Raw genomic sequence first — 18,248 nt, forward strand, 5'->3', positions numbered from 1 at the left:
GGGTTGATTCTCGGTTTACCTAGCAGTAAGTAGGAACCCACTTGTTAGTCAATTGGCAGATCGATTTACCCAGTAATAATCTCTTGAAAAGAAAAATTAAATCCACGTTTGTTTATGGGGTGCTGCCGTGCACCATTGGCTGCCGTCTTTTGCTCACAAATACAGTCAATCTGCTTTACAACATATTCTGTGAAGCGCTTTGAGTCGTCTCAACTACATGATAAGCCGCTATATCAAATGCAAGTATTATTATTATACTTTTTTTGCAGTGCTCAGACCTCTTCCAGTACTCAAAAAACTTTAGCAAAAAGGCAACTTTTTTCTGTAATGGAGGGCTGAATTATCTCCTTCCTTGATATAAATCACGGCAAAATCACCAACGAGATTAACCTGTGAATCTGGATACACACCTCAACTCTTTCACTGCACCGTTTGCATCTCAGTTCTCTGCTAGTCCCACTGAACAATACCAAACCACAAGAAGGTACAACTGTGCCAATGTTGAGCTTTGTTTATTTAAAAAAAACAAAAAGTTACCCTCATTGGGAAATTCCCCATGCAACACGGTTATGATCCTTCTGTCTCCTGCTGAGCCAGACTTAACCTGAATATTGTAATACATTAAGTTGACAATGCAGAAAACAAACATTCTGCCCAAATAATTCATTGGGAAATTCTCCGTGCAACAAGGTTATTGTAGAGCATGATCCCGTCTTCCAATCAGATGATTAAACCTGTATTTATTTTTGGTCAGCTGGGTGTCTGACAAAACCTTAACCTGAATAATTCAACATTCTGCCCATATAATGGTGCAACCTGTATTGGGGGTTGGGAAAGGAGGGCAAGAGGGCTAGGTAAAGAAAAAATAACAAGAACATTTTTTTTTTTGACAATACCTATTTAATAGTGGCCTTTTGTTTTCTTGCTCATATACAGAAAAATGGTTTCTTCACTTAACATTCAATTCAAAATGAATAACAATGAACTTTGGATGTCCGAATTGATTCAAACACACTGCAATAATTTCTCCGTGTAATGGTTTTATAGCAACAAGCAGCCCAAACTAAGACAACCAAGGTTTATGGATTGATCCAATGAAAACTTACATACATATTTAAAAAATGGCTAGGACTAAAAAATATATAGACAACCTGCAGATTGTGTCAAGTGCAAAAAAAAAAGTATTGGAGCTGCTTTTTTGTTTTTTTAAAAAAAAAATTTCAGTCACTACACTAGTAGCCAGCTTTTTTCTAAATTCTAGGATTTGCACATTCATGCCAATACATTTTACGGAAGTAAAAATGCCATTAAATCTTCAGCAGAAGAGAAGGTTTAACACAAAGACAGAGGACCCTTGACACAGTGTAAGATTCGGGTAGCTGCTAATATACCTACATCTGGAATTGTACTGCAGGTGGCATTTGAATTTGAAAGTCAATTATCAATGAACAATAGTAATTTACAACACAGACTGTCCACTGTGTCTGTGCTGGCTCTTTTAAGAGAAATCCTTTCATTAACATTTATCTGTTCTTTCCCCAAACTTGCGTCAGTTATTTCAACCTAGAGATTCTAAGTTCTGACGAAGGGTCGTGGATCCAAAACGATGACTCACTTTCCTTTCTAGCTCTCTCTGTTTTTGTTAGATTCTACCCTTCAACTCCATTTGATCTTGGAGGCAATGAAATGGGAATTATTTATTACATTATTACTTTCTACAAAAAGTCAAGCATCAAATTCAGCATACACTCGCAGATCCCAACATTTTGGAAATTGTCAATGAGGTCAGTTGGGTCTTTTTTCTAAAAAAAACCTTCAAAAGGAAAAATTGTAATTAAGCAAACTACAATTTTTATTCATCCAACTACATTTAGCAAAAGACGTTTATACATTATTCAAAGGCCAAAGAGTAAAAATGCTATTGTGCAAATCACTTTGAGATATAGGTTACACTTTGAAGAAATATTTTTTGCTTATTGTCAGCTGGTGGAAGATTGCAATTTAATTTTAAAATGAATGCAACATTCTTCGCCCTGTTTAATCCCCATCCAGTGGGAAAAAAGTCACTGGTACACACTGCAGTGTCCATAGAAGTTTTGAAACATTTCCCATTATGAATCTTTACAGTTACAGTAAGGTTGAAAGCCCTTTGGTGCCAGGAATGATTAACAAAGTCAGATTTCTTCAGCCACTGAGTCAATGGATTTTGTGTTACTGTTCTTCACACCAGTTTACCAAAAAATAGCAAGAAAGTTCAAAAATTCTCATCTTCGCATGAGAAGAACATCAAGTTCCAGCAGTCTGGAAGTCTGTCTAGTTCAAGTACTGAAAAGAAAACTATTTACATAAATTGAGTTACGCTTTCCATCATATACTTATGTACAGTGACTCCTCTATTGTTTCTGGTCCTTCAAACCTTTCTTGCTCAGTCAGTTTGCTCGCAACATCTCCTGGTCGTTTGTAATAAAATTCAGCATTGTGAACACCAGCTCTGGAAGATCATACTCGTGCTTCCAGTTCCAGTCTCTGCGAGCATTGCTGTCATCAAACTCCATAGGCCAGCTGTCAGCTAAAGGACAAAGAGCAAGCATCAACACTAGTGCAAATGCAGCTTCGGAAAGCCAAGTTATCAGTAATTTCATCAGTTCCATCAGGAAATGCATTGAAAAATTGACAACATCAGAAAAGTAATTTTAGTATTCAGACAGCTATCCGTTGTGCAAAGGTAGAATGCATACATATTCACCAATTTAAATTAGAATAATTTAATATATAAATATTCCAAGTACTATGGAAACTGGATATCATGCCCTATGACAGAGCACTGCCCCGTTTATAGTATGGGTTTACATTGGACCTTAGCTAAGTAGAAACACACAACCAACATCTTTCCAGTGCTAGAAAATGGCTGACTTGAAGATTATTAGGTCACCACTGACCTCACTTCCTACTTGTTTGTACCATTAGTGACACTTTCCTGCAAGAGCAGGACTTCCTGCTCATACTGTAGAAGAAGTGCTGTAAGCAGCACTTCCCCTATGTGTACAGGAAGTGATGTTAACACTTCTCATCATAGTATGGAGAAAGTGATATGAACAGCACTTCCCTTCATAGTGTGGAGGAAATGATGTTAACAGCACTTCTTCTCACTCTGGAGGAAGTGACATTAGCAGCACTTTCTGTGCATGCAACAAGCGGCGGCAATCTCATAACCTGACAGTCAGACATCGCTCTTCCACTAGTTGGTGAAACATTGGACCCAACTGAATTTACTGTTTGTTGGTGTATAGTATTGACATAGGCCTATTGTATAGTATTGACACAGGGAATAGAATTGAATATTCAAGTTTGGTATTTACTTTTGACTATAAGATGTTTATATTTTCGGCCTTTATTTAAAAAACCTCGGGGGAGGAGAGAAATGCTAGATCTCCTTGGAACTGAACTGGCTCCAACATTACACATTTGGTAAGAGAATGTCAGAATCAAGTAACTTCTCTGTGGTGGTCTCAGTAGTTTGGTTCCTAACCCAGGCGAGTTCGCTGTATTCTAGGGCACTGCTGATAACAGCCCAGCCAGCCTGGCTCAGCGTCAGGATTTCAAAGAACAAACCAGGTACTGGGAGCAGGGATTCTTTCCACTAATCCCTGGTAACCCAGCAAGTCAAAGCCCTAAAGGGTTGGGCGGTCCTAGCTGGACAAGCAGCAGGAAGGCTTGCAAAACAGTGTTATCAATGGGAAGTTTTGCAGTTTTATCTGGTTAAATTCGAGTAGTTCCCCCCCAATGCACACTCTAGGTCTCAAAGCCCTGGTTATTGCTAAATTGTGCCTCTGGAATTAGGTAAGCAAGATGAGTCCAGATACAAAAATGTCCAGGTGTAGGTGGCATTCGTAGAACTTTCAATCTGGCTTGGATTCCCTTAACCTTGGTCATGGTTTTCCAAATGTATCAGACACCCACCTAAGCAAATTAAAGCCAAGTTTTGTTTTCCTTTAAGAAATTACACCCAACTATTATAATAGCTAAACCAAATGAACACCCCTCCCACACTTACCAATTTCCTGCCGTACTTTATCAACCTTGTAAGTGATTTTAAGGTCTGTCAGGTTCTTTCGGACTTCAGTCACTAGCTCCTCAGGAGTGAAGCTCATCGCACTGATATTGTAAGTTCTCATTGTGAGCTGCTCTGCTGGTGCTTCGAGGATTTCCAGTGTTGCACGCAAACAGTCTTGTATGTACATCATGGGAAGCTTTGTTTTGGGTTCCAGGTAACACTCAAACTTCCCGGTCTTGACAGCATCGTGGAAAATTTGGACTGCATAGTCTGTAGACAAACAAAGCAATCATGTCATCAATGAACAGTAGTTTACATTTGTAAAGGGTTTTTCATATTGGAAGGATATTCCAAAATGCATTCAGAGAGCTGGATGGCATCCAATCTTAACGGTAAGAGTGGGCTGAGGGGGGTAGAGAGGGGAAACATAACTGATAGCGGGTTCAGAAGTACATTTTAAGATGCATCTTGAAAGAAGGGAGGGAACGAGTTGGTCACAGGATCAATTTAAATGATTACCTTCATGTTTCAGTTTAAGAAACTTCACCAAAAAAATTTAGCTGAACCAGTCCACAATACACAATAATCCCTCTTGGAAAGCTGGGAATGTCATCCACACAACCAGAAGCTAGGCTTAATTTCCTTTTTCCTGGATTATATAGCGCCTTTCACATTGGGTGGATATTCAAAAGTACTTGACATTTTTGGATGGTACCCAAGCTGGAGCTGGGGTCAAGGGGCTGGGGAATGATGGTCCAAAATACAGTCAAGAGGAAAAGGTCTTGAGGCAGACCTCAAAGAAGGTGAGGGATGGGTCGAGTCAGAGGGACTTCAGGATGGAGCTCTAGTGAGCGGGGGAGATATACCGAAAGCCCGACTGCCAATGGTGGGGCAGGAGATATGAAGGAGACCGGTGCCTGCTGAGCGGAGGAAGCGGTAGGGTTTAAGGAGATCCCAGAGGTGGAGTGGGAAAAGACCATGGAGGGAAACCACCTGCAAACATGCCCTGAAGAGGTGGTCTTCATTCAAAAATTCTCTAGTTGAATTTTATCACTCGTCAATTTCATTTCCAAAAAACCAACAACAAATTACATTTGTACAACTCCTTTCACGTCGGGAGGATGTCCCAAGGTACTGGACAATTAGGGATTTGGAACTGAGTAGGGGGTTGGTATCAGGAGAGATGAAGGGCAGAGAATGTAGGAGTAGGAGGGTAACCGAAGGCACGGTCGAAGAGGAGGGTCTTGAGACAAGCTTTGAAGGAGTCAAGGGAGGTAGCGAGGTGATGGGACTGTAGGATGGAGTTTCAAATACAAGATGTTGCAGTAGCGTCCCAGTTAAGGAAACGTTTTTTTGAAATTAAGCTCAATTTGGATGTTTTGACTCAATTAGGCGGCAACTGAAATGCATTCTATCCCACATACTGAGTTTCCTAATGGGGCCACTTTGCTTTAAGTTGCACAGCAGACAGAGTGAAGTCAAACTGAAAGCTTGCACAACAAGACAGAGCCAAGTTGAGTTAGTGGTAGACACATTTTTATAAGAATTTTAAACTAAACAAAAATACCTGTGACATAAATCTGTTTAGATCTCCTCCAAGAGTCCTTGACTATAAATCTGTATACAATCCAATACAAATCTTATAGATGCTTGTACTTGTTGGGAATAGTATTCATATTGATGAGGTCAATTTTGCTAACGTCAAATTTTAAAACCTGTATTTAAGTGCATAACAGAAGGAAGCTTCACCAGAAAATATGAGGCTTTGTGAGACATGATATTAACTGCTTCTGAAAATAAGTTAGCCACATACTCAGCCTTGCAGTCTCTCATTGCCTCTCAATTACAGTAGAGCTGTAGGTTTATTAGTACTCTGTGCTGAATCAGCGTGTAATTGGAGAAATTGGCTAGCTTTTCAAAATTTACTGAAATCTTATCTCCTGTATATTTATGCTGTTTTATACTTCAAACCTTTGTGCTCCCCACCCAAGTGAGCTACAACAACAACAACAACATTACATTTGTATAGCGCCTTTCATGTCGGGAGGATGTCCCAAGGTGCTGGACAGTGTACAGCATTTCAGACCCGAGCTGGAGTCAGGGAGGGAGAAGGGAGGGGGGTGATCGATGGCATGGTCGAAGAGGAGGGTCTTGAGGTGAGACTTGAAGGAGGCTAAGGAGATGGTCAGGCAGAGTGACTGGGGGATAGAATTCCAGAGGTTGGGAGCAGAGTGGCTGAAGGCTCTCCCGCCATGGAGCAGGCCGGAGCCAGCTGAGCAGAGGGAGCAGGCGGGTTGGTAGGAGGTTAGGTCGCAGAGGTTAGGTGGGACGAGGCCATGTAGTGCTTTGTAGGTGAGGACCAGGATCTTGAACTGGATCCTCTGAAGAATAGGGAGCCAGTGGAGTCGGGTGACAATGAGGGAGATGGGGTCATGGAGTTTGGTGCAGGAGAGGACACGGACTGCAGAGTTCTGGATTATCTGCAGCCTGCGGAGGGAAGAGTTGGGAGGCCGACAAGCAGGGCGTTTGCATAGTCGAGCCTGGAGGTGATGAAGGAATGAACAAGAGTTTCAGCAGCCTGAGGGGTGAGGTAGTGGAGAAGTTGGGCGATGTTACGGAGGTGAGGGAAGGCAGAGTGGGTCATGGCTTGGATGTGGGGAAGAAAAGACATCTGAGGATCGAACAAGACACCTGGGTTCCTGACTGGCTTGGTGAGTTGTAGTGTGCAACCATGGAGGTTGATGCTGCCAGAGCCTGAGGTGCAGAGACGCTGGCACGAGCCAATCCGGAGGGCCTCAGTCTTGCTATTCTTCATTTGTGAGCCTGGACAGTGTGTTGATGACAAGTTACTTGACTACAGGGGAAGGATGAGATCTCAGCCAAGCTTCCTCCTGCAGATAAAGGCAGGGTATCTGCAGAAATGATGCCAGGATACCTTAGGCATCGAAAGTCCAAGTCATACTTTTGATGGTAATACTGTGGATAACAACGATAGTGATATTTTAAAACAATCATTGCGCTTGATAGTCTTAAATTAGGAGAACTCAAAAGTGCTTCGCAAGATTTAAAGTGAAGTGAGTATATTTTGTTAGCAAACAGTTAACTAACTGATGGGGAGGGGGCTGAAAGCCAAGGTAATTGGAACTAACCCTAACCAGACTGTCCATTAGGGTCATGAAATAGAGACAAGACATAGGAACCCGAATATAGCTCCTCTGCTGAAATCAGCAACTCAACATAGACTGGCATCAAACTTGGGATTTTCTGGTGTACTTGGCTCATCGCTACACCATGCAGTGCATTAATTCAGTGATGTCAAAGCAAATATTCCAATGTACTGTAAATCTCTTTTCACCTGATCAGAGTACCTAAAGTATGATTCCCTCAAATTGGGGCATGACAAAAGACTATTAAACCCTAATGTAGTAACTCAGAAACCAAAGGGGAAAAACGACTACATGTAAATGCAAAAAAATATAATATTCAGATACAACATACCTGTTGTGCCACCACCAGGCAGGGTATCTGCAGAAATGATGCCAGGATACCTTAGGCATCGAAAGTCCAAGTCATACTTTTGATGGTAATACTGTGGATAACGACGATAGTGATATTTTAAAACAATCATTGCGCTTGATAGTCTTAAATTAGGAGAACTCAAAAGTGCTTCGCAAGATTTAAAGTGAAGTGAGTATATTTTGTTAGCAAACAGTTAACTAACTGATGGGGAGGGGGCTGAAAGCCAAGGTAATTGGAACTTTTACTACATCCAACAATGATCAATTATTAACATTTGATTAGATCTATTAACAATCTACAACATACTCTGATCAATCTCACATCTGAGACATATTATGTCCAAAAATTGTAGCTTCCCCTCTCCCCCCCAAAGAGGAACACAAATTTAAAGATTATTCATTTATTGCATTTGAACTCAAGTCATACAATCTCTGCTCATCATAATTCTCCCACCTCCAAGCAATCCCCTAATTCAAGGTTCCTATATTGTTGTCCTATCTTTATGGTGAGATATAGAATCTCCTTTATCAGCAGACTTCCATCCTTTTAAATTAGCCCCTTTTAAATATATTGTAACCAACTTTGAGTACTGGTGGGGTGGAAGTTCCACTGGGGTGAAGCCTTCATTGAGTTAAGTTACAAATATTGTGAAGGCGATATTAAGTTGCCAGTCTTCATCCCAGCAAAATGCAATGATACAGGTGGTTTTTTTGTGTGTATATATTATATTACGTAGAGATCCATTTACCTCGCCCATTAGCTCAGCGTGCACCTTGGAAACCCCATAGATCGTCCGTGGTCTCTGCACACAGAGATCAGGAGTTGGGTTCCTGGGTGAAGTTGGTCCAAAAGCACCAATCGTGCTGGGAACAAATAAACGAAGGTTGTGCTCAGCAGCAATATCCAAGATATTGTGCAGACCTGCAATTGGAACAAAAACAATAATAATAATAATAATCCTTGCATTTGATATAGCGCTTTTCACGTCGGAAGGACGTCCCAAAGCGCTTCACAGAACACACTGTAAAGTGAATTGACTGTAAATTTGTGGGCGAACGCGGCAGCCAATTGCGCACAGCAATGTCCCACAAACAGTCGTAGATTGAAAATGCCAATTTTATTATTGTTTTTGGTTTTGGAGGGATTATTATTAGGCTCTGTGTGGAGTAAGGAAACTTGCCCAAGGTTTCGCCCTCTGCCTGGAATTGAACTCAGGTCTCTCGCTTGCAAAGCGAGTGCTCTAACCACTGAGCTACAGGACTCCACAATGGATTACTTCCAATGGAGATACTTCGATATTCATTCAATCAATAAAATTAAAAGAAAATTTGAACCAAAGTCATTATTCATTTAATAAGCACGTATGCACGTTATTGTGGCACAATGTTTTAGATTCTCCCCCCAAAATGGAAAATTGTTTCAGCTCCAAAGGGAACAACTTTGTTTAATTCCAACTGCAAACTTACCGGTTATATTAATATTACGTGCAAGAGGCACATTTGCTTCCCCTACTGCACTCAACACTGCACTGTAATGAATGAGCCATGTGATCCGGTTATTGACGATAATCTCACGCAGGTTCTTGTAATCCAAGATATCAGCATAGATAAATGGACCTGAAAAAGTGACAAATTAGATAAATATATTGCATTCATTGAATTACTGAATTAAAAACAACAAATTTTGAGCACTTACCACTATGAAACACCTGATCTGGGGGTTTCCTGATATCAGACAGGATTACATTGTTTTTACCAAAGCGTTTCCTGTGGAAGAATGGCATGAGTTTATTCTTTGATTTCTGTGATAATTTTCAAACTGCTGTGAACTTTCTGATGAGACACATGAATACATAATCATAGCAAAAAAAACTACCAGTTTCTGCTGTACAAACTGCTTATTTATTTCATCACCAGAAAATAAAAAGTATGATTCACTATTTAGTGGTGAACCAAGAATCCTTGTGCTCTATAACAATCCAGACCAGCAAGTATAACTGAGGAGAAGGTATCTTCCTTATATACATAAAAGATCTTTGTAAAATTCAAGACATTTTTTATTTGAAGAGACTGCCCAACATTAACATTGCAATTCCATTTGGATGGTGGAGTCTAGAGCCACTCATCACTTTTGCTTTTACTTATCTATCACACACTATTGAACACAAGTGAACAATAGGCTTATCTCAGACTTCCACACAGCAGTTTTCATATCCTTTCACCCAGCATCATGAATCATATGCAAAGTGGAAAGCTTACATACCTTAGTAAGTTTGCAAGTCCTACTCCAAGTTGGCCTAAACCACCTGAAAATTAGAATAGAATGTCAATATTTTCATGGCCTTGACCTTGAGGAGTAAATAATCCTTCAGATTGTGTATCACAATTTGGTATTAATGTCAGGAGTCAAATGCTGCCCAGCAGTATCCACAATGTGGCTTTATTGTGCAGGGGAGAAATACACTTAAATTCTTTCAACAGCGTTAAGAATCATATTTTTGTTTGCCATCCAATCATTAAGTATAGTTATGGGCACTTTATATTTTGTTGCAACGGAGGATTTCCTTTGTCCATTGACAGGTTATCAGAGGTATTTTACATGGAAATACTGTTTTATTGACAAATTGAAGGATCATGTGGTGTTGACAACTTATCCCAGGGCGAGTTAGAATTTCACTGTATCAGCCAAGTTTTCTGGACAAGCATCTGAATTTATAACTCACCTACAGGGCAGGCTAGCCAAGGCAATGCAGAAGACACCTTTAAAATCATGTTGGTTCTGTATTGGCTAGGCATAATTAAAGACTGCTATGTTTGCAACAATTTCCCAGTGTACAGTTCACTGCAAAGAGTCTTCTGACATAATCTTGAAACAGATATTCCACAAACAGGTTTATCAAGGCATTGTTTTTCACAGCTGTTTTATATTGAAAAGCAACATATGTTACACTAATTGTGTGGGCTATTTTTAATTTTCATCCACAACACCCAATTTGCTGCATAAAAGATTTAACCCGAAATTTAGTTAGTGGTCGCATACATACCAGTGATTAGAACTCGAGGGTGATCAGATTCAGCGAAAGAAACGGAGTGGAAGCTGGCGTCTGTATTTACTTGTCGTGGTGACCAGCTCATGGCTCTGACAGCCACAGTCAGAGCTGGAGTCTGACAACTGCAGCCCGGGCTCAGCAGGACCTGTTTGGCTGCCCCGGCTAAACTCCTGAAGACAGGCATTCTGCAAGTCTAGAGAACAAGTGACACTGGGTTACACACACATTGTACCTGTTTATCGAAAGCTGACAAATTAAGTCAAATATACATTCAGTGAATATTCAGAGTCCCTAATATAGGCAATACAAAATCGATACAAGCCTATCAGGTCTGACAACCCATCCCATACCGATGGGCACCAAATTTTGACCAGAAAGATTAGTTTTGAAATTTTTGTTAAAATTCCTGGCCAGTTGTAATATAATAATCCTTACATTTGATATAGCGCCTTATCACATTGTTGAGACATCTTAAATTGCTTCACATTGCTATCCATCCATCTATTCCCAAAGGAAGTGAAGTCAGTGGCAAATTATTGACCCAGAGGTTGGCCATTTTTTAAGCACAAGAAGACAGCTGCTTTTCTCCTTGCACATGGCAATGCTGACTGCTGATTATGGCCGATTATAAGGCTGGCTGAGATTTTATAAACTCCAATCACCGTCCTATAATGGGGCTTTACTGTAATTGGACAGAATTTGTTTGGTAATAATTTGCCTTCTATTAACACAATTATGATTGAGGGAAAAAGATACATCTGTTTACAATATAGCTTTAAAAAACAGTTCACTTTGCAATAATGCTAAAAATGATGCATTGCTTGACTATGTTTGATGAACGCACTGTGACAACTCCCTGTTAGCTGTGTAAGTAATCACAGGTGTTGTACTGTATGCAGCTCAGGAAGGTCCAGTTGCAACTAAACAACAACTTGTATTGTTTAGCACCTTCACGCAGTATAGCATATCAAAAGTACTTCAGTTTTCTGTCAAGTGCAATAACTATATTTGTAGGTGAACCTGGCAACCAATTTGTACATAGCAGTGTCCCACAAACAGCTATGAAGTGAATGACTAATTTATCTTGGAAATTGTTGGCCATGACACTGGAAGAAACCCACAACCTTTAGACTCAAAGGTGAGTGCTGCAACTAAACCAGGCTAACAAAGCAAAAGCATTCTCTGGGAAAAATACAGCAAACCTTCAATCACCCAAGAAAACAGTACACGCAGACACACAACTGGATCCCAAAGGATTGTTTTCCAACTTATCCTCTCCTTCAGTAAAGAACGTACAGTGTGCTCATGTACAGTATGATTTTTGAGATCTGCGGAGCTGTTCACCCAATGATCAATTCCACACCCACTCTCTATTCACTGTATTCAGAGGCCAGGGCAGGCTGTTCCCAGAGTGGAGGGCCCACGGAGGGTGGGATGGTCACAGCTCTTTCAAGTTTCGTACTCCACACACCTCTGTTTACCTAACAGTAAGTAGGAACCTGGTTGTTAGTCGATTGGCGGATCGCTTTTCTGGGGTTAATAATCCCTTAAAAAATAAACAATAATAATTTGTTCACTCAATCCATAATCGTTTGTGGGACACTGTTGTGCGCAATTGGCTGCCGCTTTTCACCCACAAAATATACAGTCAATTCACTTTACAGTATATTCTGTGAAGCGCTTTGAGACGTTTTATTATTAGTATCTCACAGAAATGCAGTAAGGCCCATCAGAGTTCATAATCTGAATTTAAGTGCTAAAGTGTTGTGACATACCCACCCTTCACAAACAACTGAGAACTTCTCCCACCCCCCACCGCCCCTCAAAAAATCTGATTGCATTGAGAAGAACAGCTATATCTACAACAACTTACGTTATATAGCGTAGTGTCTTGGACAGCAGAAACAGCTCTCCTGTACCTCTATTGCTATTGTCTCCAAACAACAGCAACACAGCTCAAACTTCCCTGCATGGCTGCAGCTATAGAAAGCAACCAGGAACTACAATTCACTGTCAGATGGATTGCAATGACAAAACTTGGCTTATTATCCCTCTACAGCAGGGATGTCAAACTCAACCGGGAGCAAGTGCCGTTTAAGTTAACACTGTTCATTTGGTGGGCTGTCCCATAAAAAAAAGTTATACATTGTACACATAATATGAGCTGTCATTGGGTGCCAAATATCACTCCACAGCCTGCAACCACCTGTATGGTTGACACCTCTGCTCTATTTCCTGAAAATGTATCAAAAGTGCAACAAAGTACTAGTTTTTCTTTGAAAGACAAAACAAATGTAGATCAGTTAAAAGGACGCGTGTGTTGGAGATAAGTACATAGTTCACTTTTATTGGAAGAGATAGCAGTCAGTTCTCCGGACCCAAAGGATTTCTCTGAACAATTTCTCACGCAGCGTTAGGCAGTGTCTGCAAAGTTCTTCTCAGGTTCCACAAAGCTAGAAGGGCAGCCCAGGCCCAATCGCCTGTCACTGCAGGCTTCACGCCTGCCTACACTCTACACCCAACAGATGTGTTTGACTGATAAAAGCTGTCCAATCGAAATTGCAGAATTAGCTGTTCACAATGATATTGTTCAACTATTGCCTTAAATTACTTCTTAGTAATTAATTATTCATCATCTTTTTGAAGCGATGATGACTCAGCTTAGAACTAGGTTTCCCTTTTCTCCCCCTTCCTGATAAAGTCCTAGTACCAAAAGTGCTGAGGTAGTGACAATGGAAGCAGATACAGTCGTGGCTGTGACATGGGTGGATACATGTTGCAAATCTATGAGTTTAAGCACATGTGTTATTGGTATTAGAATGTTACAAAGTTGCTCTGAAAGATATAAAAACATAAAAAGAACCTTAGTGATGTCCTGCATCATGAGCCTTGACCTTCAACTCTGTTTCTCAAAACAAAGAAAGCTCAACTCAAATGTCAAAGTATTAAGAGGATTGATCCAATTTAAAAACCCACCGTTATAGCCAGAAAGCATCAAAAGCCCCAGATCCCAATTCAATTATTGTACGCTGATGCCATTTACAAATCAATTTAATTTTCAGTGGATTTCCTCTTAACCTAAAGACTGTATACATTTTTAATATTCAAATAATACGGATTCATAAATGCAGTGCCTGGCCTGGGCACCACTGACAAGATGGTGGGCTTTGGCAACAGAATACCAGAATTGAGTGGTCAGGTTCACAAGCCGGTTGCACTCAGCACTCAAAGGCTCTGCTGACAGACCATCCGGTCTGGCTCATCATGAGGATCGGAGGGGCATACTGGTGTCACTGGGGGCAAGCGTTCTTCCTCTTTGGCTCGTGTGAACCCTGCAAATCAGGTCCCCTGATAGGCAGGGGTGATCCCAGCTGTACAGACAGCAGGAATCTTGCCAAACAAACATTGGCAAGCTCTGTGGTTTTAGCTGGTTAAACTCCAGCAATACCCCCAACACAAACTGTGGTGTCTCCGAGCCTTGGCTCTCAACAAATTGTGTCTCATATTCTCCAGAATTAGGAGAGGGTGTGCATTCCATTCCAGACAGATACATTTCCAATAGTGGGTTGTATGCATATGTAAAACTCTGTCTGGTGTGGAGACTCATGGCGATGGGTGTCAGATGACCAAACAAAAGATGCAATGCAACATATAACAGGATCAAAGTGCCTTTGCTGCACTTCCAATTACTGGGTCTCTTCACCTCACCCCTTCCCTTGCCTCTTTCAAGACCTTCCTCTTCGACTGAGCCTTCGGCCGCCCTCCTACCCTATTCTCCTTGTCCTCCACCCCCCGATCCCAACCCCCAGCTCAGGTGCACATCCTTGGCTGCCCAACATTTTGGGACGTGCTCCCGACGTGAAAGGTGCTGTACAAATGTAATGTGTTTGTTGGGTCAGATGAATTAACCCATCTAATTCCATCCCACCAGAAAACAACTATTTTCCCAAGATAGAATCAAGTGGTTCTGTATATGAGTGTAGTTACCTGGCAAAAAACTTACTAATTCTGGTAATGGTTCCAGTTATATTGCCAGCAGTACTTGGCGAGACTAAGCACTATTAAAAAGATCATACACAGATAAAACCTGGGGCTCACAAAGCAGCTACGTACATAAATATCAGCTATCCAAATGTTCCATACACTGGTACACCCACCTCCAAAATACCTATATAAGTTAAGTGACATTAACTTTTTTTTTAAAAAAAAGCTAGTGTCATTCCTTTCCCAACCCCAAATACAATTATTTCCTCCCTTGATGTCCCCAAGCCTACCTTGATTTCTCACCAAACAACCTGATCTTCAAAAACAAAATCTATGTGGCACTCCAGCATTTCAGGAATAGCCACGTGTCTACTTTACAAGAAATCGTGTGACAATAACGCTGCAGTACAATCTAGTTCCTTTCAAAAACACTCCAAACCTCAATAGGCGAGCAAAAGGGCATAGCTTGTCCCTCGGAGGGTCCGAGGGATGAGCTCCTGCTCGCCCCTTGCACCCTCCGCCCCACTATCAGAGGTTGCGCTTTCAGCCACTGCACCCCAAAACTCTGGAACACTCTCCCTCAATCTCTCTGCCTTGCCCCCTCTCTCCCCTCTTTCAAGTCCCGCCTGAAATCTTTCCCGTTTGACCGTGCTTAAGGCCACGTACCACCTCCCCCCGCCTCGAAGTCAGGCTCCGCCTCTGTTAAGTGCTCTGAGCCGCTACCCTGCGTGGAGGGCGCTATACAAGTGCAAGTTGTTGTTGTTGTAGCTTTTCACAGCCGCAAACGTGAACACCGATGTCCACGTGTGCAAGTGACATTTCAAAAGCCACAAACTTCCACCTATAAAACTTAAAACGGGTTTTGGAGGAAAGGAAGGCGAGGCTGTGCGTGGATTGCATTACACTCGTGTGGCAGCTGCGCAGCTCAGCTCATTGCATCAAACCGCACATTTCCGCATTTACCAGCACAAGATCCCGAGCCAAAGAAACAAAACTATTTTACTCTCCGTAAATATAGACATTTTAAATGTCATCCTCCTGTTCTCTTGCCCGATCGCTCACAGAAAGTCACAGAGCTCCCAGGATGTCAGACATGTCGCCTGTGAACTCTTTCGAAAATAATAATAATAATCATTGCATTTGATATAGCGCTTTTCATGTCTTCCAGACGTCTCAAAGCGCTTCGCAGAATATAGTGTAAAGCGAATTGACCATATATTTGTGGGCGAAACGCGACAGCCAATTGCGCAGAGCAGCGTCCCACAAACAGTTGGGGATTGAGTGAACAAATTATTATGTGTTTTGAAGGATTATTATCATCATCATCATCCCAGGAAAAACGTGGTTAGTCTCATAGAAAATGTGGCCGCAGTATGTAAAAACTGCAGTGACAGGACGATGGGGCGATTCCCAGTTCCCTCCCAGTGTGAAGTCTTTTACTTGTGCTCACAAGTCACCATAAAAACAGCAGAAACGGGCAAGTTTTTTTTAAGGAAAAACCCCCAAAGGGGGAGAGAAACTGCTCCAATTGCCCAACGTGCAATCAGTCAGTCAGTCACTCTGTCCCTCCCCACACACACACACACACACACACACCCCACACACACACCCACACCCCCCACACACACACACCCACACACACACACCCACACCCCCACACACACCCCCACACACACACCCCCACACAACAGCCCCCCCCCCACACACACACACCCCCCACACACACACACCCCCCACACACACACCCCCCCCCACACACACACCCCCCCACACACACACACACACCCCACACAGCCCCCCCCCACACACACACACACTCCCCCACACTCCCCCTACCCACCCCCCCCACCCACACACCCCCACACCCCCTACTCAACCCCCCCCACCCACACACCCACTCCCCCACACACCCACTCCCCCCACACCCACCCCACTCCCCCCACACCCCCCACCCACACCCCCCACACACACACCCCCCCCACAACCACACCCCCCCCACACACCCCCCCACACACACACCCCCCACACACACACCCCCCACACACACACCCCCCACACACCACCCCCCACACACACACACCCCCTCACACCACACACCCCCCTCACACCACCCCCCACACACACACCCCCCACACACACACCCCCCACACACACCCCCCCCCCACACACCCCCCCCCCCCACACACACCCCCCCCCCACACACACCCCCCCCCCCACACACACCCCCCCCCCCACACACACCCCCCCCACACACACACACACCCCCCACACACACACACCCCCCACACACACCCCCCCCCACACACACCCCCCCCCCACACACACCCCCCCCCACACACACCCCCCCCCACACACACCCCCCCCCCACACACACCCCCCCCCCACACACACCCCCCCACACACACACACCCCCCACACACACACACCCCCCACACACACCCCCTTCCCACCCCCCCCCACACACACCCCAACACACACACCCCCTACCCACAACCCCCCCACACACACCCCTACCCACCCCCCCCCACACACACTCCCCCCACACACACTCCCCCTACCCACCCCCCCACCCCACACCCCCACCCCCCTACTCAACCCCCCCACCCACACCCCCACTCCCCCACACCCCCACTCCCCCCACACCCCCCCAGTCACTGTGCAGTGTGCGGCTCCGCTCACCCCTTAGCGATCAGTTCGCCCTCCAAAACGGCTCCTGTGCCCCCGGGGCTCTGGTGACCGCAGCCCCGTCCCCGTGTCTGTGTCTGGGCGGAGGGGGGGAGGGGGGAGGGGGGGAGGGGGGGAGGGGGTGACTGCTCGCGGTACAGTTGCTGCCAAATCCCGGTGCCGCCCTCTCCCGCTGTGGCCGTGTGTGAGGGTCTGTGTGAGGGGTATCCGCTCCTCTCTCACTGATTGCATCAGCCGCGCCACCGGTCACATTTATACCATCTGCTCCGGTGAGCGAGGTGCGGGGCGGCTCTGATTGGTCGATTCCATCAACGCCCCCCCCCCTCCCCCCGCCCCGAACCGCTCATTGGCGGACGCGGAGGTGTGCCGGCATCAATCACATACGTCACAATCGAGAGGGCGGGTCTGAGTCGATGAGGGGCTCCAGACAGATGCTGTGCTGCACAGGGAGTGGGGGAGAGGGGGGGGAGTGGGGGTGGGGGGAGAGGGGCTGCAAGTACCTGAGTAATGTGGGGAGTGTCTGGGAATGCTTTGAATGCGATGAGATCAGTGCAAAGGGGGTGGGAAAGACTTGGGATTTTTTAAACTGAAATAACCGTGAATTTCTGGAAATCCCCGAGACAACACCCGTCCGTTCGCTCGGCAATATGTTCCGTAAATCGCTTTGGGCCGCCCTCGGGGACGCGATAGGGCGCTACGTCAAATGCAAGGATTATTTATTATTCCACGGAAGGACGCGGCTGAGAAATCCAAACAATTTTCGATCCGTCTTTTCTTTAAATGAAAAGCTTCCGCAAGCTGATTCGCCTGAGAGCATTGAGATTTAAATGCCATCGAGAGTGAATACCGTACAAGTTCAGCTAAACAGAGAAAAGTAAAAGTGATGGTGGATGGACTCGGATGATCCTGATCCAGGAAGAATTAGTCAGGGCTCTCTGTACTGTTTTTTTCTTAAAA

The 18,248-nt window shown here is 44.0% G+C and overlaps 1 protein-coding gene across 1 annotated transcript; it reads right to left on the reverse strand.

Annotated features, from left to right (window-relative positions):
• Positions 1-877: 877 nt before the first annotated feature.
• tdh (L-threonine dehydrogenase) lies at positions 878-17,375 on the reverse strand. The gene is made up of 9 exons (XM_042333105.1): positions 17,286-17,375; positions 10,617-10,815; positions 9,836-9,878; positions 9,269-9,339; positions 9,040-9,189; positions 8,322-8,494; positions 7,553-7,643; positions 4,055-4,324; positions 878-2,569 (listed from the first exon to the last, which is right to left on the reverse strand). The coding sequence occupies exons 2-9, from the start codon at positions 10,804-10,806 to the stop codon at positions 2,430-2,432; spliced, it is 1,128 nt and encodes a 375-aa protein (XP_042189039.1). The 5' UTR covers positions 10,807-10,815; positions 17,286-17,375; the 3' UTR covers positions 878-2,429.
• Between the last annotated feature and the right edge of the window lie 873 nt (positions 17,376-18,248).

The sequence above is a fragment of the Callorhinchus milii genome, unplaced genomic scaffold (genome assembly GCF_018977255.1).
Source record: "Callorhinchus milii isolate IMCB2004 unplaced genomic scaffold, IMCB_Cmil_1.0 Scaffold3, whole genome shotgun sequence".
NCBI lineage: Eukaryota > Metazoa > Chordata > Chondrichthyes > Chimaeriformes > Callorhinchidae > Callorhinchus > Callorhinchus milii.